The sequence below is a fragment of the Lotus japonicus genome, chromosome 1, assembly GCF_012489685.1.
Source record: "Lotus japonicus ecotype B-129 chromosome 1, LjGifu_v1.2".
NCBI classification, from domain to species: Eukaryota; Viridiplantae; Streptophyta; class Magnoliopsida; order Fabales; family Fabaceae; genus Lotus; species Lotus japonicus.
In genome coordinates this window covers 90298408-90322647 of record NC_080041.1, presented here as the reverse complement: position 1 = coordinate 90322647, position 24240 = coordinate 90298408, and the positions used below count along the sequence as shown (strand labels likewise).

At 35.7% G+C, this 24240-nt stretch overlaps 2 protein-coding genes across 2 annotated transcripts; one reads left to right on the top strand and one right to left on the bottom strand.

Moving 5' to 3' along the window:
• Positions 1-9909: 9909 nt before the first annotated feature.
• Positions 9910-11335, top strand: LOC130727664 (uncharacterized). Its single transcript, XM_057578863.1, has 2 exons — positions 9910-10196; positions 10556-11335. Exons 1-2 carry the CDS (start codon positions 9971-9973, stop codon positions 11113-11115), a joined length of 786 nt encoding a protein of 261 aa, XP_057434846.1. The 5' UTR covers positions 9910-9970; the 3' UTR covers positions 11116-11335.
• Positions 11336-16436: 5101 nt separating this feature from the next.
• LOC130711495 (uncharacterized) lies at positions 16437-23141 on the bottom strand. Its single transcript, XM_057561153.1, has 12 exons — positions 23106-23141; positions 22093-22157; positions 21803-22010; positions 20597-20834; positions 20351-20480; positions 19679-19874; positions 19491-19550; positions 19144-19392; positions 18049-18307; positions 17768-17973; positions 17556-17606; positions 16437-17106 (listed from the first exon to the last, which is right to left on the bottom strand). Exons 1-12 carry the CDS (start codon positions 23139-23141, stop codon positions 16816-16818), a joined length of 1989 nt encoding a protein of 662 aa, XP_057417136.1. The 3' UTR covers positions 16437-16815.
• Positions 23142-24240: the final 1099 nt, after the last annotated feature.

Genomic DNA, 24240 nt, shown 5'->3' with positions numbered 1-24240 from the left:
GCCAGCATATATTTCTTGATAGTAGCCTCAATTTTGGAACCCTGCCAATTAGGACAGAACATTACATTTGATGAACATACCACATAAATTTGTTCAAGGGAAAACAAAATGCAAAGAGAAATTAAAAGATATAAACTACCTCAGAATCAATGAGGACAAGCTGCAAAGCATATGGCTTGGAAGGTTCAGCAGCAGGTGCCATCTCCCACTTTCTAATTACCCTTGCTCTGATCTTCCATGTTTGTCTACCAGGGCATAAGCTCCGAATGGGAGTCATGTGTCCAGACATTGAAATTGGAATTCAAATTGCAGATAGAAATAGAAATAGAAAACAGAGAAAACAATCAGTGAAAATGAGAGGGGGAAATGTGTTGAATGGTATTCACTGCAAGGGGTATTTATAGCAAAATTTGGAAACTACACTGACAGAACCACACCTCTAGAAGATGTAGGTAAGTACCCTAGAAAAGGTTAAAAGTAGTAGGAGAATGAATTTAGATTTCGATTGATACTGACCATTAGTTCACAGAATGAACCTTTGAAGATGAATTCAACCCACGAATGCAAGCTACTGAAGGTAAGAAATGAACAGCAACCGGCGGCAAAGAGAACCACATCACCAGATCAATCGGAAAAGACCATGTTGATAGATTGCTCAAAAGTGGGTGGAAAAACCAACTCACACACGATAACCTAATGTACGGATCCAATGAATGTGGCCAAAAGGAAACCGTCGAAGATAAACCCATGAAAGGATGATTAGGAAAGGTACGATGGAGTAGATACACGGTGAGAAGCAACATGCCTTTGCCAGCTAGGGTTGATTTTGAGATAGGGATGATGAGTTCTTTGGTGGAAAACGATGTCGTATGAGAAAATCCATGACTGGTTAGGTAGTAAACGACATCGTATCCAAAAGTCCATTACAAACGAAAAAATAAAAATAAAAAAGGAATGAAAGACAGATGGCGAAAGCTGATTGGAGGTTTCTTAGGAATAGTAACTCACAAATAAGATGTAGTAGATTAGAAGGGAGGGCAACACTTTGGGAGACTTTCTCGCTTACCTCATTCTTTTTGGAGATTGATTGAGAGTTTCTTTTCTAGGACGGTCTTAGTTTAGTTTCGGGAATTGCCCCACATTGTTAAAAAAAAATTATCGTAAATATGATACCAAACATTTGATTTTCTATGGCCTTAACTTGTTTCCTAAAAAACATTTTTTTTGCAAGCTTCTTTTTTTTTTGTTGAGGAAATTGCAAGGTTCTTTTCTCTCCAACTGAAAGCGGTTCCAAATGGATAGATGCAGTTAATAGTTGTAAAAAAAGAAATTGGATAAAACATAAGAAAGTTTCAGAACAAAGCCTATAATTGCATTACCCATTTATCCAATTACACACTTAATAGAAACAACAACCAAACGTTATAAATGAAAAATTAAAGGAGGGGGTAACTAGCCACTAAAATTTTAACATAATTTTTCTAAGTCGTGAATCAAGTGAGGCTCACAGATTAAGCAATGTAGCGAACGCACCTTAAGTTTTGAAATATAATGCACGAGGGAGAAAGGGAAGATTGTGAGAGAATAAGAAATTCTGCAATTTGAAATGTAAATACCTTGTTTGGTTTTTTCATTAACAAAATAGAATGAAACAAAGGATTTAATTGAGTGGAAAGTCTCACTTTTTCTTTTATTGACGGTTGCTCATTTCGTCAAAGAATAACCTAAACAAAAGAGTTTTGTTGCGAATGTATGTAGTAGATGTTCAAATCACTTATGCTCTATGCCCAATGTGAATGATGGACTCTCAACTACCACATGAACCTGTTATGGTATGACAGCTTGAGTGAAAGATCGAATGATGCAATCAATCATGATGTGAAGCTCTTTTTTTTTTGGTGCTTCAGAAAATTAACAAAACAAGAAAAGCAGAAACTAGCGAACAGCAAGCGAGTCTTGCAGCAACAACACTTCTAGAGATGAATCTGGATTCTCCACCAACTGAGTCCCAAGAAGAAGCAGTCTTTGTGATAAGTGCCAATTTTACGTACTTTTCACTCTTATTTTGGACACTTATCTGACATGTGTGCTTCATTTATATATCATTTAACCCTCATTTTAGTTGTTTATTAAAAAAATCTAGTTTTAGGTTAGATTTTATGTCAAATACTAGTTTAATCCCCATATTTTGTGTAGGAAAGTATTGGTTCCTTGATGCTTGAAGCAGGGAAAATACAGAAGTGAAGATGACTTCCTTGCTCAAGGATTGCTTGGAGCAATCATTTTACGGCAAAGATATTCTTTTCCAGTGAAGATTGCTTGAAGCATGCTTGAAGCAATGTTAAGACGGTGGAGAATTCTTCACAACGAAGGAAAGCTTGCTTGAAGCTGCTTGGAGCAATCTTGAAGAAACCCGAAACAGCCATGAACACTATAAATAGGGGAGCTCGAAATTTATCAAGGGAATTGGCCATTTTGCTTCATTTCTAGACACACCCAAATAGAGAAAAACAAGGGAGAAAGGTTAGGAGGCTGGAGATGAAGCTTGGGTTCCGGATTCGACAGCGAGACATCGCGGAGTCTTCGGTTCTTCTTTCTTCTTCTTCATGATTTTAAAGCTATCCATGAAAATGGATAGCTAATCTCTCTTTGTTGGGATTGGTTGTAGCCTTTTGGCCTTTATGCACTCACTTTGAACTTATATATATGAACCTATGTTTCTATGGATGGTTTCAATGATTTTACTTTGTTCTTAATGCTTATTTTAGCTTGATCACCTAAGACATGAAAATGGATTTGATAAGTTTAGTGAGAACTAGCTAAATGAATCTGATCTAGGTAAATATCATCTAATGAATCTAAGACCTAGAGATAGAATTGGATCATTAGTCAAACTAACATCTATGCTTAATGCTTCTTGCTTTGTTAATCAATCAAGAGATTGATGGTTAATTTAGTAAGACGATAATCTTCGCATAGGGAGACCGTGTAGTAAGATAAGATATGGTGTGACGGAACCAATCATAGGACAAGATTTATGTATGAAGTCTTAGAGTGCGTAAAGTCAATCGGTGAAGTCCAATTCCAACAATTGTCTCCTCTTGATTTCAAACCTCTTTTATATCGTTTTGTTAGCTTACATGTTTTTTTGGTTGCCGAAACAATCAATCTTTGTTAACCATCATTTGAGTTTGTTAGCCATTGAACGGCATAAGTATTACACCTCCCTGTGGATACGACAAAACCCTTTACTATACTACAATTGAGTCTTGAAAGATTCAAAAGTAGAGTGGTAAAATAATCTTTCAACACTTTGCCATCCAATCTGCAGAACCATTGCAATTACGACGAGCCCAAGCCAGCCTGGCTAACCATCGTCTATCCATGAGGTCGCTAATTCCCTGGAGGAGCAAAGTCTGCTCATGAAAACACCAATTCCCAGCACTCTTGAGTAACGCAACTAGGTTGGAGCAATCAACTTCACACCAAACCTTTTGATAACCTCTATTCCAGGCAGATAACCACCAATAAAGCCCTCGCTCTAGGATTTCAAAACCACTCCAGGTTTGGGACAAGTCACTAGCCTCCACGAGAACTAGCAAACATTGCCTCTTGACAACTATGCAGTGTATTGTGCAAAACTCAACTAACATATGCATATTCAGACCATCTCCAAGTCTTAATTATTTTAGCATATTAATCACCAATTTAACAATACGAAATCATCTCCAATTTCACAAAACATAGCTTTCATGTTATCAATTACACAAGTAACAATCATAGTAACTTAGCAACTCAACACATAACCTCAATTTAGAAACAGCACCATATAAGTCGCATGAATAAAGTAATGGATCTGTTTTTGTATGTGAAGGGGAAAAAATCAAACAAGTGTTGAAGGAAGATGATATTTTCTTCATGTTATGAGGTGTGTGGTATTTATAGAGGAGAAGATGATATTTTCTACATGCTTTCCGTCGTTGATTAAGTCTCATCCAACGATCAAGACTTCGTCCAAACAAGCAAACTTAGGCTCTTTACAATGGGGCTGTTGAATTTCGTTTTCAACAGTTGGACTCATGCAATGGAGAGTTGAATGACCCGTTGAACATTCAGCTGGTTGAATGAATAGTAAGTGTGGACCACTTAATACACTTGGCAAAATCTCATTGGTTGTTGTGATTTTCAGATTTTTATTTCATCCTAATTATTTGGGGTCAATTATTTCGTAGTAAATTATTATTTTTTATTTTGTTTTCACCAAAATTCATCATTTTTTTTTCTGTAAATAGAGACTTGGTTCATTTGATTTGGACACAGAAAAAAATGACTTTTTTTCCCTCTAGTTTTTCTATTTAGCTTCAATAAACTCTTGTTTGTAACTCTAAACATCTTAATTATTAAACAAGATAGAAAAAAAATTAACTCTTAATTATTTTAATTTAATTTCAACCGATAATTGTTACTCCATTAATATATAATCACAAAAACAAAAACATAAAAAAAGTAAGAATATGAAATATGTTATGAATAAAGAGTAAGTAAGTCAATAAGAGAGGAGAATAGAGGAACAAGAGAGATAGAGAAATAGTGTGATGAGATGCTATCCTAGGTGCAGACTCCCTTGTATTTATATTATTAGGTTTGGAGTGTTGAACAAGTATACATGTGGGTCTGGCCCATGGACTCTTAACTCTGATGGACATCCATATATTTCATAACACTCCCCCTTGGATGACCATCCCTTAAGAATCTGCCTCATTAAAACCTTACTAGGAAAACCCAGTGGGATAAAAACCTAGTGAAGGAAAAAGAGTACATCATTTTATAGTCTGTCTTTGTACATTGCCTCATTAAAAACCCTACCATGAAAAACCCAATGGGAAAAAACACGGTTAAGGAAAAAAGAGTGCAATGCATTTTAATAGAGATCTTTGAGCCGACGAACTCTCATATTCCGGACAAGCTTTCCAAATGTTGTAGTTGGAAGAGTCTTCGTAAATAAGCCTGTCAAATTATCACTTGAACGAATTTGTTGGATGTCTATGTCACCGTTCTTTTGTTTCAGTGATATTTGCTTTGTCCAATCTCCCTTGATGTATCATTCTTTTGATTGAGCAGTGCATGTAGTATTATCTTCATATATAGTTGTTGGCGGCATCTTTCCAGAGGACAAATCACCAATATCAAGTACGCATTGAATCACGAATCTCAGCCAAACGTATTCTCGTCTTGCCTCATGTAATGCTAATATTCCTGCATGGTTAGTCGAGGTGGCTATCATAGTTTGTTTCACATATCTCCAAGAAATGATTGTTCCTCCACATGTAAACAAGTGACCTGTTTGAGATATTTAGACAAATATCCAGCATCTGCATAGCCAATTAGATCAAGCTTGGACATAGAGGGAAAAGATAAACTCATATCCAATGTGTCTTTAAGATAACGAAAGACTTGTTTTATTCCATTCCAATGTCTTCGTGTATGTGAAGAACTATATCTTGCTAATAAGTTAATAGCAAATGATATATCAAGTCGAGTATGACTAGCAAGATACATTAATGATTTGATAGCACTAAGATATGATACTTCAGGACCAAGTAATTCTACATTCTTTTCTCAAGGTCTAAAAGGATCTTTATTTACTTTTAATGACCTTACAATCAATAGAGTACACAATGGACATGATTTGTCCATATAGATTCCTTTTAATACCTTTGCAATATAAGTCCCTTGGTACATAAATACCTCAGCCTTTAGATACTCAATTGATAAGGCTAGACAAAATTTTCATTCTCAACCATTTTATCTCAGATTATTTCTTTAACAAATCTACAGCTTTGGTAGCTCTTCTAGAGTCTCAATAAATCATTGTCATTAACATTAATTATGACATAAGAAATCTCACATCTCATCATAAATATGCATGAGTTGGTTGGGTCATTTTGTGACCGTCCTTAAGCAAATAATCATCTAGATTGCTTCAATCTAGTAATTTGTTCATTGTTGAGAACATGAATTGTGTGCTTTAGGTATCTTACAATCATCAAGGAGTTTTATAGAGATATCAATCTCAAGTGAGCCATACAAATAAGTTGTAACTCCAAGTATCCACCACGATTGTCACATGTGTCTTAAATATGACAACATTATTTCATTTTACTACAAAGACTCTTTAAGCCTTATCGTCTTTATACCTTTAGGGTATAGACATGAGGTCCAAAGACCCTTAAATTCAGCAAATGAATTGCTTCTTTCTATTTATGGCCAATCATACCCATTCACTTTTTGGGTTCAAGATTCTCGCACATATTTCTAATATTGAGCGCTACTTCATCATGTCGACAATTCTTCATATTCTTGGTTCCTTGGTTTAACTTGTAGAGACATAATCATATGAGATCTCTTAAATAAATAATTACAGGTACCTGAACCTCTTCAGGAGGAATAAACATTTTTGTAGTCTCTACACTTTTCAAGATAGTTTGCCCCCTCAACAAGACCACCTTCCTTCTCTAGGATATACTCTTTTGAACCAAGTTTTAGGCATGCCTTAGTTTAATAATGACAAATTTTCGAACTGGGATATTAAGTTAGAGAAAGGTATTTGCAGCATATAAGGAATTTAATAATTCCTTAGGTAAGAGAATGCATCTTTTGAACTTCTGGTTCATAGTGCGAGTATACATATGCATTCTTTACAAATTTTCAGAGCTGCTTAATTTCCTCTCCCTTTAATGCTGAGAAACAACAAGTAAGATATGAAATATCTATCGGTAATGGCTCAAATTGATTACAAAATCTCAGCTTTCCTTGCGGTCTCACCTTAGTGCGTTGTGGTGGAGCAATTCAAAATTTATAACGCACATTGAAAATTCTTAGATGAGAGATATTAGGTTCCTGAGCATGAACCGACTGCAATGTGGAGAATTCTAATGAATTGTTGGCTTGATGCGTATCAATGCTGCTAATTGCAAAATCACATGTCCATAAATAAGGATACTTGTTCTCATATGTAATTGTCTAGCTATAATATGATGCATTTAATTAAACAAATCAGCTAGATCATTTGAATTCGAACATGTGCAACTAGATATTCAAAATCATGTCGTTTACCAACTTGATCAAGGTTGGAATTTTCACTCTATCAATATTGAGAGTTGATGACATATATTTGGTCATTTAGTCGATGCATCGATAAATTTAAGAAATACCTAAATGACCCATAAAAGAGTGAATACGTGCACATGTATCGCATCTAATATACTCAAGAGTATGTGAGATTCAAACTCATATATTTTACCAATTATTAATTGGTCATGAGAACAAGATATAAGAATTCATTATATTGAAGAATCTTCAGGTTATTCGATGAGTGTTGATATGAATTCATATACTTTCGCATCATAAGACTCGGGATGGTCTAACCGGTCCTGCCAATCACATTCAATTTGTTCCATATATAGAACTTTCTCATTCAAAATAGTACTTCAATGTTTGAAGTAAAATTTTCTAGCATTTTAAATCCTTCAAGGATTTTGATATTTTCAACCCGTAGTTTATCGTTACATTAATTAGATGTAAATAAAGTCCTTCAAGACTTTCAAATTAATAAGGAATATGACAGTTGTGTCACAAGATGAGTATTACAATTCATAATTTCCTTTAACTCATATCAATCGCATGGAAAAACATAATAGGTTTGATATCTTTACATGTCTGGATTACTACTGATCCAAGCAATATCTAGCAACAATGTTTATATATGCTCTTTATATTCGTATGATTTGATACCAATTTAGGGGAAGATAAAGAGAGCATAAGGCAATATTATTGGTACGAGTACTACGAATGCCAAGACCACCATGCTCAAGTGACACCCTGCAAAAATTCTAATATTTTTACCCCATAGGTTCTTTTACAAGTTTTCTAAATCCCTGTAAATTTTCAAGTCGAAATTCAAAGTATAAAATTTAGGAAAAATCTAACACTAACAATAGTTTGTGAGAAACGGGACAGCTTAACACATCCTCACTAAAATGGATATAACTTGAGCTACAGACGTCGGAAAGACGTGAAACCAGCGTCAAAAGTTTTATAACAGAAAGAGCTACAACTTTTATGAATACTACGTCTTCAAATTCAGTCATTAACGTAGATCGAAAAAAGGTTCAAGAGCTCGTAAATTTCTTCTGAGTTTTCCTTTTCAAAACCCTAAATTCAAACTATCCACTTTCAGTTTAGAAAAATCTGCATCCTAGGGTTCCTAAATCATGCTTTCTATCACTACCCACTACTATACCAATCCAGAAAATATGAATTCAAACCCTTACCTCTTGTAGATCAACTCAAGGTTTTCTCCTCTTTTCTTCTCTCCTTCTTTGTTTTCGCGCTTTTTTCTAGTGCTCCTATGCTAATCCTTATTTTCTTTCTTTCTTTCTATTTATTTCACTCCTAACCCTAAACTAGTAGTACCAGTGGGCTCCTTTCCCAACTACTCACACTAAAACCTTACAACATTTTATATCACATAATTATCTAATAAAATCACTTAATTACGATATATCACAATAATAATTAAAATATAATACTCCCTCCGTTCCTTATTAACTGTCCACTTTGAAGAAAAAAAATTTGTTCCTATATATCTGTCCACTTAGAGTTTTAAGAGAGCATTAAATGATGTTTTTCCAAGAAATGCCATTGCAGGAACAATAAATGAGGAAAGATAATATACATTTTAAATGATGTAATAGAAAATCAAATAATACTTTTATGAAAAGTAACAAAATTAATTGCACTCCTTAATATGTGTGTTTCTTCTCTTCCTGGACAGTTATATAGGAACGGAAGGAGTAATAAATAACATTATAACGTAAAATGGGGTGTTACATTTACCTTCATATAAAATTTATAAATTTATTGTAAATTAATTATTGAAGATACAAAGGGATAAAAGTGGGATAAATAATAACTCTCTCTTGGTCTTTCTTTCCACACATGAGAGACAAAGTATAGATAAGTAGATATAAAATAGAGGGAAGTAGGGTTTCGTCCCATAAATTGCTTTTCCCTAGACATTTTCTCCCCATTCTTGCAAGGAAAACTGACACTCAACTATTCACCCTCACATTTTCTCCCCTTCCATTTTCATGTCTTTGCCAGACAACTCAAGATTTTTTCCCCCACTTATTATCCATTCTTCCTACTTCCAATCTCACAAAATAGCCCTAAAAACGGAGTTAATCTCTTTTCATCCAAATTCATCAAAGAAGAAAAAATCATAACCTTTGTGATCTTAAAATCACAAAAATATTCTTATATTTTTACACAATAACAAAATACTTGATAATTTAAACGGATAAAATACACCGGATGGTGGGGGTGAGGAACTCCGATACAATATGAAACTCTAATAGTACTACAATATCAATTACACAACTACTCCATAGAGAAAAGTCAAGTAGGTATTGAATTTATCTGTAAATTGGAAATTTTTAAGGATAGCATGGGCGCAGGCTTGTAACTGCATAATGTAATATCTGAACCACTTTAACGGTAGGGTATTGATGCTCAATATAAGTCTGCAAATTATAAGACTCGTGTGACATATAAATTTGAAATATAAACTGAATAATAAAATTGAAATCTTATGATGCAATCAATCATGATGTGAAACTCTTTATATGGGGGATACAATTAATTAGGAGAGAATCAAATGAAATATAACATTGCTTCAGTATATAAATAAACATGTGCTTATCAAAAAAAAAAATATATATATATATAAATAAACATGTTTAATTTAGTTTTGAAAAGATAAACAATAGCATGGTAAATTTGCATGCAGCCATAGTATTGGGTGAGTTGGGCTTATTAATTTTGGGCCTAAAATGAGAAGGAATAGGATTTGCTCAGCACAAAAGAAAACAAATCAGATCCCATTCACTCGTTCGTTTCCGCACAAAAGATGCCGACAGCCACCGCTTTAACCCTCGCACTCCGCCATGTCAACCGCCGCCTTCCGATGCCTTCGCTTCGCGGCGTCCGTGTCTATTCCTCCGTAGGCGCAAACCCCACTCATGCTTCCTCTTTCTGCTTCACTCGGGGGCGATTATTTCCTTCCTCCACTGGCGCCATCTATTTCAATTCCTTCGATTTCGCTCCTCCCCCTAACCATGAACCTCAACCTCAAGGTAAAACTGTAAACCAGATCCCAACATGTCATATATATATGCTTTCACTTTTCAATTCAATCATCAATTCATGCTTTCCTCTTGATCTTGAAACCTAAAAAAATGAATTCACTGTTATTTCAAATTCTTCTAGTGTGTGTTTTCGTTACATAATTTCATGTTATGTTTTGTTAGGTTGACTGTGTTATTTTTGTTTCCTCTGTAGACAAAAGTTTCAATCTATCAATTCAGTGTTATTTCAAATTCTTCCAGTTTGGTCTAAATAATAATGAATGAATAGAGTGTGTTGTTTACGTTAAAATTCATACATAATTTCACGTTTTGTTATGTTGTCTGTGTTATTATTCTTTCCTCTGTAGACGAAAGGCTCAATCTCGATCGCTATCGCAATTCTGAAACGAAAGTCAGAGATCTGTTCGAAAGCTGGTGCAGGAAATATCACAAAACATACTCTTCGGAAGAACAGAAACTCTTCAGGTTCAATGCCTTCAAGAAAACTCTTGAAGGCGCCACCTACGAAAACCAGCTGACCATTTATGCTGATATAACCTCAGAGGAATGGGAGGAAATGAACCTTCTAAGCCCTTCATACAGTCCCGATTCGGATCGTCTCCGTTCTTCCGAAGTTGAAAACCGCAATCCCAATCCCGATGGCAGCTATTTCCATTCTGAAACTGAAGCCAGAGAATTGTTTGAAATCTGGTGCAAGCAATATCACAAAACATACAATTCAGAAGAAGAGAAACTCTACAGGTTCGGTGTCTTCAAGAAAACTCATGAATTGTGCGTCCGCGAAAACCAGAAGCATGCTGACCCACTATATCGAAGCTTAGGCACCAATGGTTTTGGTGATCTAACCATGGACGAAAAGATGGAAGTCTTTGGGGCTGGTCCGTGGAAGCCTTTGGAGCATTATTGAAGCTGTTACCTGTATAAGCCACAATCATGGGAGTTTGTTAGTTAGTACTGTAGTCCTTAATCTTATTTTCAGTTTTAATGTTATTTTACATGTATTGTGTCTGACCTGGGAGAACTTTAGTGTGTTTATTGGCTGCTTTATGCACCTTTCAGTTTGTTAGTTTGAACCCTATGTGTGTGGAATTGTTCGTGAATGAAGGGAGTGCTTGAATTTCAACAAACCCATACTTAAAGTAGTGCTTTAGAGAAGTAGAGACTTTGGAAGTTTGATACTTTCTGGAACATGATCAAACCTTTTAAGGTAGGATAGATAGTCTGTGGAGATTGCAGGAAAGGTTGTGGTTGAGGTTCAGGTGGGGTTTACTGGGTAGATGCATGCTAGTCAGTCTTTTAAAGGATACAAAATGCTGAAATGAAATTAAAAATAGCAGATCAGAAAGCTGTTGAGAGAACTGCATGCCCTTTCTATCTTTAGGGTTGCAGAGGTAATCTCTCAAAACAGTGAATGAGGATTTGGAAAGAATCAAATTAAGAATCATATCACAATTCACATGTATATTAAACCCAAAAAAAGAAACAGGAAGTGTTTTAGTTAATGGAAATGTGTACATAAATGTTAGTGACAGTTTTAGTTTTGTTTCGGACACGAAAGATATGTATGTGTCTGCCTTTTAGTCTTAATAATAACTTGCCAATTAATTGTCACCTATTTGGATTTCATTAGCTTGAGTCAATTAGGTTCCAAGTTCCACTCTCACTTTTATGGCTGATATTTTACTTCCTATCTTCTTTTGCTCTCTTGGAAAGCTCCTCTTGCACCTGTTTTTCTTGGATAAGTTTTATGGTTGTATTCCTTGCCAAGCACTACATTTTCAATATGATTAAAATTTGGCATAGTATCATTGGGCAAAATCTTTTCTTTACTACTTTGTATTTACTGGTTTACTGAACCAAATTTTATTTTGGCAATGAAATTGTAGAAAGGTACCCTAAGAAGTAAGAACTGCATAGTATTATTGGTACTTTGGTAGGCTTCACATTGTTTTGATGAAACATGTGCATTGAGAAGTGAGAACATCCACAGGATCTTTGTTTTCTCCTCCCCCTTGGCAAATTATTCTTAATGATTCTTTTGCATTTTTAACCAACTCTACCACTGGATTTTACCAGGAAGTAGTTAGGGTGTGTTAGATGAGTCGTGTCGCAGTCATAAGTTTGTTTATGCTGGCTTCCCTTGCTGCCCATAAGTTGAGGTTGAATTAGCTAGAATTTATTTGAGTTTATTTTATAGCATAGGTGTTCATATAAATGTTTGAGAGAACTTAGCTTTTGTTGAGTTTATTTTTAAATTTGTTCAGATTTGTATATGCTTAAGTGTTTTTAAACTTGCTAAACACAGTGAAGACCTTGAATGAAACTTGCAACATAAACTCACTTTTTTTGAATGATTTGAAAGCATAAGCCATTGTTTTAATTCTTCATTTTCAAATGATTTGAAAACATAAACCATCAAGCGCATATGAGGTTCTGAACTTCTGATATTTGTGTCCCGTTTTTTAATGGTTATGGTGATCTAACCATGGACGAAAAGATGGAAGTCTTTGGGGCTGGTCCGTGGAAGCCTTTGGAGCATTATTGAAGCTGTTACCTGTATAAGCCACAATCATGGGAGTTTGTTAGTTAGTACTGTAGTCCTTAATCTTATTTTCAGTTTTAATAATGTTATTTTACATGTATTGTGTCTGACCTGGGAGAACTTTTAGTGTGTTTATTGGCTGCTTTATGTACCTTGCAGTTTGTTAGCTAGTTTGAACTTTGAACCCTATGTGTGTGGAATTGTTCGTGAATGAAGGGAGTGCTTGAATTTCAACAAACCCATACTTAAAATAGTGCTTTAGAGAAGTAGAGACTTTGGAAGTTTGATACTTTCTGGAACACGATCAAACCTTTTAAGTTCTAGACTTTGGGGGCTTGTAGGTAGGATAGTAGGCTGTGGAGATTGCAGACAAATGTTGTACTTGAGGTGCTGTTTATAGGATCCAAGATTTCAGGGACTCCATCTATTTCTGTTCGGATGCCATAGGATGCCAATGAATATTCAGCATGAATCCCAGATTTTTTTAATCATATAATTAGTAACATGGGAACAGTGATTTCAATAATTGGTTATTTCATAATTCATAATAATCATGTTAGTATTAATCAATATAATATGCAATTTCAAGGCATAAAGTTTTGCCCTGACAACAAACTTGCTTAAAATTAATATTATTCGCACGACCAACTTAACTTTGTCAATGGTTATCCTTCTACAATTGATCATTATGAGTTGCGTTGACTTTGAATCGGTCAAGCCGATGCTAATATTTTGAGTCAACCTTTCGGCGGAGAGTTCTCTTCGAGCCTTTTAATGTCCTTTCCGACTCCAACTCTAAATCGGCTTTTGCTCAACATTAGGTCGTTTAGCGTCGGTTTTTGGCCGGCGCTTTTTCACCTTTTTTATAGCATCATCTGTTGCAAAAAACTGCCATGTTTCTTTTTTTCAAAGAAACTTCCATGATAATAAGAGCATGAAGGAACATATAAGAACTTACCTCATCTGGTAACTTCCACAAACTGGAAACTCTTTTGTGCATACTACCACTTCGACGGGAGGACTCATCATTCCCACTATTTATATAATGATGAGGCATCTCTACCTTAGAATACACCATCCATATTGACCAGTCAACTTTTCGATCTTTAGCCCTTACATCACGTAAAAATTCAATAACCTTTGCTGTGTTATCCCTATGAACAAATAAGTATCACTAATTAAAAAGGGTAAGATAAATTTCTTTGAAGTTTGAAATATGTTTGAATTTTCCATGTAGAGACAACAACTTATAACAATTCTCAGGCAGTAAATTGGATTGATCTAATGTAATTTGCACATCAGCAAGTGCAGTCCTGAATATAGATTAATTGTTCCAAGCATCCATGTGGAAATATATCTTCTATACTCAAAGAGTTGCTTGATTTAGGGAAATGAAGGTTGAAGATATCAGTTAGCAACCCCTCAAATTGTTACATCAGCCATCTACTAAATGGACTTTTCAAACCAAGTTATATGATCCTTATAGTTGAAAGGCGTCCAGAAAAAATATAAAACATAAAAGACACTGATGAAACCCTGATATTATTCAACAGAAAAATGTACAAGAAACAGATGAGTATTCGAGAGACTCATACCAATTGATGAAACCCTGATATTATTCAACAGAAAAATGTACAAGAAACAGATGAGTATTCGAGAGACTCATCACTCTCCTAATTCTCAATTCCCAAATGATCCCAAAGATACTAAACCCTTTTCACACTCCCTTATTTATAGGCTAAGCCTTAACTAACTAACTAACTCTATGGGCTAACCCTTAACTATCTAACTGACTCCAAGTACTCATCAATACTCCCCCCCTAAACATCCACCTTGTCCTCAAGGTGGGGTAAAAAAAAAAACAAGCTCCTTGAAACAAAAACATAGAAAAGTAAACAGAGCAAAAAAACATGCAAAATTGGGCCAAGGCTGCATTCTTAGGCCCACTCGCATTCCTTGGCCAGGTTGTTATTTTTTTTTTGTGTCACCTCCTGCCAGGCTCAAACTCTTTCCATGAATGGATTGGGCTTGGCCCATTCGGATTGGAGAGGGGTTCAACTAGAGCCTTCTCACTCGGGCCCACTTCCCTCACGTGCCAAACTTGAACCTCGCCAGGAGCCAGCGGCAGATACCCAAACCCGTATCTTCCCCACTTCAATTTTCTTTCTTCCACCGCCGTAACTGCAAGGTCCGGTGGCTTCGCCGGCGGTCGTAAGGCGGGTTCCGGCGTGCACATGAGCGAGCTTCCCTTCCTTTTCACGCGAACTCCGAACTCGAAGCTACAGCCTCTCCACCCCGCCATCTCAACCAAATCTGGTGGCTCCGATTTGCAAGAATCGGCAAGGATGAAGCGTGAACCACCACCACTGCGGTTTGGCGACTCAGTCTCCAGTCGGTTGGCAACCATTGACGAGCACAGAGCTGAGGTCTGATTGGAGGTTACCGGCGTACAACGTCTCTCCTCCTCGCGAATCACAAGGCCTTGCCGAAGATGATGTGTGAACCACCGCCACGGTGGTTTGGCGATTCTGCCACCGTTCGATTGGCGACCTCCGATGAGCAAAGAATTGAGGTTCCGCGGTCGATTGACGGTTACCGCCTTGCGACGCCGTGAATCAGGTGGTTTCCGCGGCTGCCTTCTCTTCCAATCGAACCCTAGTTCAGTAATTTGGGGAAAAACGGTTGATTGAACCCCCTTCCTCCCTTGAAGGTTGCGAGTCTGCGATTTCTCCCTTAGCGCACCTTCCTTCAACCTCTTGATGAAGATTTCCCCCTCGGCGTCGATCTTCTCCCCTTTCGCCGTCAACGTGCAATCGATGAAATCAACCACAGTGACCGGTTGACACCGTGACTCCTCCGCTGTTTGCTCCGTCTCAGAATTCTCCGGCGAATATGGCTTGATCTCTGATTTCGCCAACAGCACTGAATTGGCCTCGGGTTTGGCTTCCACCACAACAGTTCTTCGTTCTGTCTCCAAGACTTCTTGCTTCCTAGGGATTTCTTCCTCCTCTGAATCTTGGACTGGTTCTGGCATGTACGGTTCCAATTCTGGTTCGAATCTCCTCAACAGAGCCTCCACAAATTCCCACCATGTTGCCTTCTGATTGCGTCTTCTCCAGCAAAACCACCACATGAAAGCTTCACCAGTCAAAGCCTTCTCTGCCTCTAAGAATTTCTCCTCTTCGGATACTCCCTTGGCCTCACAGTGTTGCTCCACCATAATGAGCCATCCGTAGGCCTCTCTTCCCTCAAATTCTGGAAACATCTTCACGAATTGATGGCAATCACAGCACCTAGATCGGTGCTCTGATACCAATTGATGAAACCCTGATATTATTCATCAGAAAAATGTACAAGAAACAGATGAGTATTTGAGAGACTCATCACTCTCCTAATTCCCAATTCCCAAATGATCCCAAAGATACTAAACCCTCTTCACACTCCCTTATTTATAGGCTAAGCCTTAACTAACTAACTAACTCTATGGGCTAACCCTTAACTATCTAACTGACTCCAAGTACTCATCAGACACCTATTGCCCTCATATAAAAAATATGAAATCCAAATTTTAAAGAACCAGCCAACCAGACATATGTGTAATTGTACAAATCTCATGACCAAGGATAGGAAGCAAACCTATGGAACTTCAAAAATATGTTCCATAAATAGAACAATTGATCTCCGACTGAATGAAAGCAGTCTGAAAGTTACCAAAAAAAAATTGCAAATGAAGATTCATGGATTTAACTAAATCATGTATTCTGACCAGTGACCCAACCTAAGTTAGCTTTAACTCCTTTTGATATGAATTGCATAAAAGCTTAACATTGAGTATGAAATGATATACCTAACCTAAAATAATTACAGCACTGCACTATATGTCCATGGCCTTTTTTCTAAAGCTAAGGCAAATGAATGTACAACTCAGACATCTTATCTATATGCACCTGAATGCCCAGTGACTGAATCTGAGCACTTTTTCTGGTCTCTAAAAGGCTCATACATGGCTGAGATAGTTATGCCTTAGAAAAAGTTAGGACAATTGAAGACAAATATGAGCAACAGCTATTGAAATAGTTCCGGAAAAGACCACATTATGAACTTTGCAAAAATGTCTGTGTCCAGAAATTCAACATGCGCAACTCGACCAATGTAAGAGTTCAGATTCTTTCCATAAGCTGAGGCATCAAAGTTGACATCACAGCGCATGAAAACTCGATGTTCAGAGGGGTTGGCTCGGATTTGGTCCAAACAATCATTCAGCATCTCTAGAAACAATTTACCCTTCTTTGAAGTGTCACGGGAAGCAGCTTGACATGATTCAATTCTGGCAGAATGGTAAGGCACATAACCATCCTGAAAAAAATGCATTATTATCAGTTAACAGCAAACCAGAGAAATTTAGTAAAAGCGAACATGTTACAGGAAGCACTTCTAATCTTCTCTAACGTTTTTCATCATCAGAATGTTTGGGTGAAATCTTTGGAAGCACTTCAGGCTGATAAAATAATGTTGAGGCCAAAGTAAACAAAGAACATGACAATAAACTTTCATTGGATTTAGAAGCTTTGGTTTTTGTGCTGTTTAGATTCAAGTAAACAAAGAACATGACTTTAAAATTTACATTGTTATAGTTGAAGAGCATTCTTCACATGCAATGTCTTCTAAGATCCATAAGTTCCAATTTTACAAAGACTCATTTCACCTAGTGATGATGCTGATGTATAAAAATAAAATTACTAGAAAGAGTAGGAGTGAATGGCATTCCTAGAAATGATTTTATGGATCACAAGAGAAGGCAATACCTGAGGGGAAGATATCAAAATAATATTCCTAAAATGTTCCAAGGTCTTCTGCTGAAAAAAGAAAGGAAGGAAAGGAAAGAACTCTATTAGAAACTCATCAAGGTAAATAATTCCATATAATAAATATATTTATTCATGCCTTAGGAAAATTTGTAGTCACTGTTCAACTTGGGGGTTTTGTGAAAGCAACGCCTCGAATTTAAATTCCCTACCTTACACAGTTTATAAATGAAAGTATTTTGGAAATCTGGATCATCTGTGAAGATGAGCTGATGAATGCATTGTGTGCCTTTTAGCTTCTTCAAAAACCACAATCCAGAATTAAACAATGAGTTTGAACTATACAGATATCCCAAGTGTGGGCCAGATCCTGAAATATATGTATGTAGGAATCTTAGATATGGCTCCATCATGCTATCTGCAAACACAGGACAAACTTCAGCACCAAATGTCAAACTGATAAACAACACAACTTCTCACAATTATGACCTACCTGCTATGGCTGTTCTCAAAATGAGGTTACCAATAGAATGTCCAACAAAACTTAGCTTAATATCTCCCAATTCCCCATATCTTGATGCTTTGTCCATCTTGCTTTTGATAAAGCAAACAACTTCTTGAGCTAGCCTGTTTCCCATTTCTCTGAAGTCTCCAGAGGTTTTATCTTCATTAGCATCAGACATAAGAACTTCTACTTTGGGATCTATCAAAAGCCACTGATTCCTCACTAGTCTTAGATCCAGATGATGCCCCTAAACATTTTTAATAATGAATAATAAGCGTATAATCAAGTTTTAAACCAAATACTTGACAAAAATGATTTAGTCAATCAATATTGCTATGTAATCTAGATGCCCTGAAATGAAAATGATACATCTGATGTCTAAGTTTGCATCTTTTTTTTTTACCATTTTTGAAGAAGTATATTGAATAGCCAACACAAGAGAGTAAACAAATCAAGCATTTACAAACAGCATAACGTTGTTCCATCTAAACTGAGATTAAGTCAAATCAACTATACCACAAAAACAGGATAGTTGTCACCAACTTTAGTATACTTTGGTATAAACTCAAAGACTTCATGTTTATAAATTATATATTCTACATTTTTCTGTGCATCCAACTATAACTGTAAATAATAGTAGCAGATTAGCAGTTAATTTTCAATCTTTTTTTTCTTTAAAAAAAAAAGTTGAGATAAATTAAGGAATAAGGATGACAGGACAAGAGTTTTGTTTTATCCCTTTTTTTAAATAAAAAGCTTACTTCAATTCAATTACTAGAAGAAGCCTACGATTCATTATATATCTCATGTTCATCAAGGCTCTTCCATTACCTAAGGTCAAAACTGAACCACGTCTCTGCTGAATTTTATATCATCAACTGGCTTAATCCACCAAGTTAGGGTCTTAGATTTTCCAGCTTGTTTAAAAGCCAAGTCAACATTACTAGACATCCATTTCGACAGTACTAGAATTAATAATCCGTCAACATGAAATGACAAGTAACTAATTCTGCGAGAATAAATCTAATAAGATAAAGTCCTACATAAAAATCAAGACATGGCAATAAAATCCATAAGACATGCCTGAAACCCATGCACAAAGACGACAATCTTCAATACTCGAGTATTACTTCGAGGTGCAGATTTCTTGCCTCTAGCATCAGGGATGGAGCCAGTTGGCAAGTAATGTGAATCTAACAAGTCAAAATGTCCTAGGAATGACATTTCACTGGTACAACGACGTGGTACATTCATCACTCTTTCAACAATCACCACTGGTATACGCAAAGGATCTCCATATATCTGCATGTCTTGTATTGAACTGCTGTTTATCTGCAAAAGTAAAAACAATATTTCATTAATAAGCTATATGTCAATGTAAAATAGGAGTTACTAGTCAACATATTAGAGTTAATCACTTGATCACTTACCCGCATTTGTGCAATGCTTCTTCGACGATGTTCGGCACATGTAGCCGCGGTCTCAAGAGGCTGAATGATATGAACAGACAAATTATTTCACACATGAATTTAAATCTATTGCAAAAAACTGCCATGTTTCTTTTTGTCAAAGAAACTTCCATGATAATAAGAGCATGAAGGAACATATAAGAACTTACCTCACCTGGTAACTTCCACAAACTGGAAACTCTTTTGTGCATACTACCACTTCGACGGGAGGACTCATCATTCCCACTATTTATATAATGATGAGGCATCTCTACCTTAGAATACACCATCCATATTGACCACTCAACTTTTCGATCTTTAGCCCATACATCACGTAAAAATTCAATAACCTTTGCCGTGTTATCCCTATGAACAAATAAGTATCACTAATTAAAAAGGGTAAGATAAATTTCTTTGAAGTTTGAAATATGTTTGAATTTTCCATGTAGAGACAACAACTTATAACAATTCTCAGGCAGTAAATTGGATTGATCTCATGTAATTTGCACATCAGCAAGTGCAGTCCTGAATATAGATTAATTGTTCCAAGCATCCATGTGGAAATATCTTCTATACTCAAAGAGTTGCTTGATTTAGGGAAATGAAGGTTGAAGATATCAGTTAGCAACCCCTCAAATTGTTACATCAGCCATCTACTAAATGGACTTTTCAAACCAAGTTATATGATCCTTATAGTTGAAAGGCGTCAAGAAAAAATATAAAACAAAAAAGACACCTATTACCCTCATATAAAAAATATGAAATTCAAATTTTAGAGAACCAGCCAACCAGACATATATGTGTAATTGTACAAATCTCATGACCAAGGATAGGAAGCAAACCTATGGAACTTCAAAAATATGTTCCATAAATAGAACAATTGATCTCCGACTGAATGAAAGCAGTCTGAAAGTTCACTCTGAGACAGGGAATGGAACTTTGAAACATGGAGAACATTCAGAGAACCATTTCCTCCCTGTACATAAAGAGAACAAAGAATCAATAGAAAAGTAAAAACGACATAAACGTTAAAAAAAAATATAAAGCAATACTTTGAAGCATGAAAAAAAAGAAAGGACGATCAAAACCATTTTGTGGCTTGCCTTGTCCTAAAACTTCCTCAATTATTGCATATTGATTCGCATGCACCATAAACTTTTGTATGTTCTTATTGTTCATTTTTGACATAAACTCCGAAATATCCACTGTCTCACCAACTCCTTTGCTAATTTTTTGTAGTTCTTCAACCAATATACTACGAGAAGCCAATAATGCTTTAACAAGCAAAATATCTTTCACATCTTGGGAAGCAGCTCCATCAAATCCCTGCTCAATCACACCATATATTCAGCACTGCTTGAAGAGTGATGTCTAAAAATTAAAGCACAATGAAATATAGTTTTAAAAAACAACAAGAATTTTCATGATCTCTTATTGCTAATGTACAAATACGAACATTGACATTACCACACTTCCTCCATAACATTTTCCAAATAATTTTCACCCAATTTTCAAAACTGGTGCATAGAATTATACTAGTGTCTGAAGGCATAAACCTCAAAATTAGTCTTGTTTGTCCATCTATGCTGCTATGATGCAGAAGCATACCATGATATCAAGTATTACGTAGAATGAAGTTTTGCAGGGGAGATACTCTAGTCTTTGGTCATTTCGTAGACATGTGGCAACCGGGGAGAGTGGAGCAGAAAAAATATTTAAAAGTAGAGAAAGAGAGGGAATGTGGTAATGAATAATAATAGTATTGGGTGGGTTTTCACTGAGGCTTGGACTCTATTTGAGAGTCTTTATCATGTAATTTTCATTTTTTTTGCTCTTGTTAATTTTTCATAAAGTCCTTAAATCCCTTTGGATGTGAAGAGTTGGTCTTCATTTCTCCAATCCAATTTTAGGCATAACAATTAGCTTCTATGACATTTATGTTTGCTTTAAACTTAGCATGTACAACAGATTATGTTGAAAAGAAAATTATTGGGTAGATATTGTCTTTAACATGTTCAGACATCAGATAATACGCTTCTACAAAAAAGAAAAAGGAATGTTTGAATGTATGTAAGACATGGGCATAAAAAATATCCCCCTTTTTTACTATGCCTTGTTAGATGCAGTAAAAGTCTAAAACGAATCAAATGAATAAGCTTCTCTCTGTGATCAAACATGGAAAAAAATGCAATCTAAACTGCTCTGAAATAAATTTCCGAGTGGAACGAATAATGCTTAAATAAAAGTCTGGTAGATTCATACTGAAAACTAGAAAATCAGACAAACCTGGGTACCTTCGATGCAGATGAGAAAAAGGCAGCTTTTAGTAGACTAACATGTACACTCACATCAACAAGCACTGCATGTAAAGCATCAAAATAGACGGGACAATACGAATGCAATCCTAAAAGAGCTTTAAGAGGAATTCGGAATTCATGGATAGCAGCAGGGGAATCATCTAAAGAAGCTTGCACGTCGGCTCTGTAGATGGTATACGCTAGTCAGCATCCATTTTCTCCAAGTAAATATAAACCAAAAGGAAACAAACATGTGTGATGATCATATAATGGGCTAATTGACTCACCCATTCTCAAGTGTAGGAGCATAAAGAAGCTCAAACTTTAAAATAACAGCAGTTGTGGTTAAATCCTGTACATAAAAGTCAAATAAAATAGTCCAATATGATTAGGATATCAAACTAGAGGACAAGGAGCTATGACTAATATATGTGCCATGCTACTTAGTTTCTCATAAAAGGTTCATTAATCTTTAATATAACCTGTAACTGTTGATTTTGTTGTATATGGATTGCAAATAAATTGTCTCATCCTCAATGACTGAATAGCTCAGTGACTAAACGATCTCAAGCAATACAAATCATACAATTCAAATAGAGTGGGAGGAAATCAAATTTCTTAAAGAGAAAAAAATCGTTTTGCAATATTCACCTTAATAGTTCCCCCCCCCCCCCCTTCTTCCAACAAGAAAAATAATGGGAGAAAATATCTCCGACAAGTAACCAAAACTTAAAAATTATCAGTTTAGCATTAGGGAATAATGAGAAAAGAAAAAGTTGCACTTATTTATACTAAAAATGGAATTCTAGATTTAAGGTTTTACAATATAGTAATTTAGTGCTATTATTACACTCATAATCAAGCCGCACACTAATGCAGTAGTAATACTACTACTACAAGTCCAAACTCCCAGAAAATATAACTAGAAACTTACTAAACCTCGTTAGTATGGAAACATAAGCCTTGAACAAGATCCAACATCTTAACCTTTTATGTCCATCAATATGACAAATGACAATTAATTGATAAATGAAGTAATTCATATTCTAAATGTCCTAGGCTTCCTTTATGGTTGATTTGTTGTCTTTATCAATGCACACATGTGTATATGGTTGGGAAAATGTGGTGTATAAAAATTATATCGGCAATTGAAATGTCTTGCCCATTTGGTATGAGTATGACCCATGGGACCTTACTAATGCTAAACACAGTGGGACAGAAGATATAATTTCATTCCCACAAGGTTTCCTCTCCCTTTGATATTCCTATATAGACAAGAAAATGATAGAGAGATCATTACCTCAAATCTACTACGAGGTAAGATGAATGAGACCATCATACACAAATGAATATCCTGCCTACCATTGACCTTGACACCCCATCACTCAACCAATCCACAAAAACAAAAAAAGGCCCTCTTGAGAACCTTGAGGATTTGAAATCGTCCCACCCTCCTCCGCCATAACGCCTCGACCACTGAAAAGATGGTCTGAACCTCCCCGGAGACCTAGGAGAGCTCATCTATCCTTCTTTGTTACAGTCTATATCGTCTTTTTCTAAGTTTTTCTATTTGATCTAAGGTAGAGTTCATAATTTCATTCTAACAAGTATTTCATATTTATACAATCTTATTCAATGTCGTAACAATTTTTCTTTAACATGTTTATTTGTAAATTTTATGATTATGGCACACTCGTCATTAAAATGACGTAGATTAGTTTTATTGATAGTCTAATTTCCTTCGATGAGTTTTGAGAATAACAATTTGTGTGTTGTGCTTTCCCTTATAGTTCGTGGTGTTTGTTATGCCCTCAATTAATCTTTCTAACTTATTGGTTTCTTCTATTTTCATCAAATTCTCAGGCATTAGTTGAATAAAAAACTGACATCAAATATAAATCTTTCGTCTCTTTCTCTTCTATAAGTTGGTAAGCTAATTTGCGTTTTTACTTTCTATTGACTTTTACATATTTTATAGGCATATGAATGAAGTCTTAGGTCAATTTATTTTGAGATGTGCCAAAATTACTTAATGTTATATTGTAGTTTGTACTTGAGTATATTTTTTGACGTACTAAATTGTTCATGCAATTCTAATGTGCAATGAGAAGTGAGAACATCCACAGGATCTTTGTTTTCTCCTCCCCCTTGACGAATTATTCTTAATGATTCTTTTGCATATTTAACCAACTCTACCACTGGATTTTACTTGGAAGTAGTTCGGGTGTGTTAGAAGAGTCATAAGTCGTGTCGCGGTCATAAGTTTGTTTATGCTGGCTTCCTTTGCTGCCCATAAGTAGAGGTTGAGAATTTATTTTATCGCATAATGCTTGAAAGAATTTATGTAAATAGCTTACAATAATTTATTTTGAGTTTATTTTTAAACTTGTTCAGATTTGCATATGCACAAGTGTTTTTAAACTTGCTAAACATAG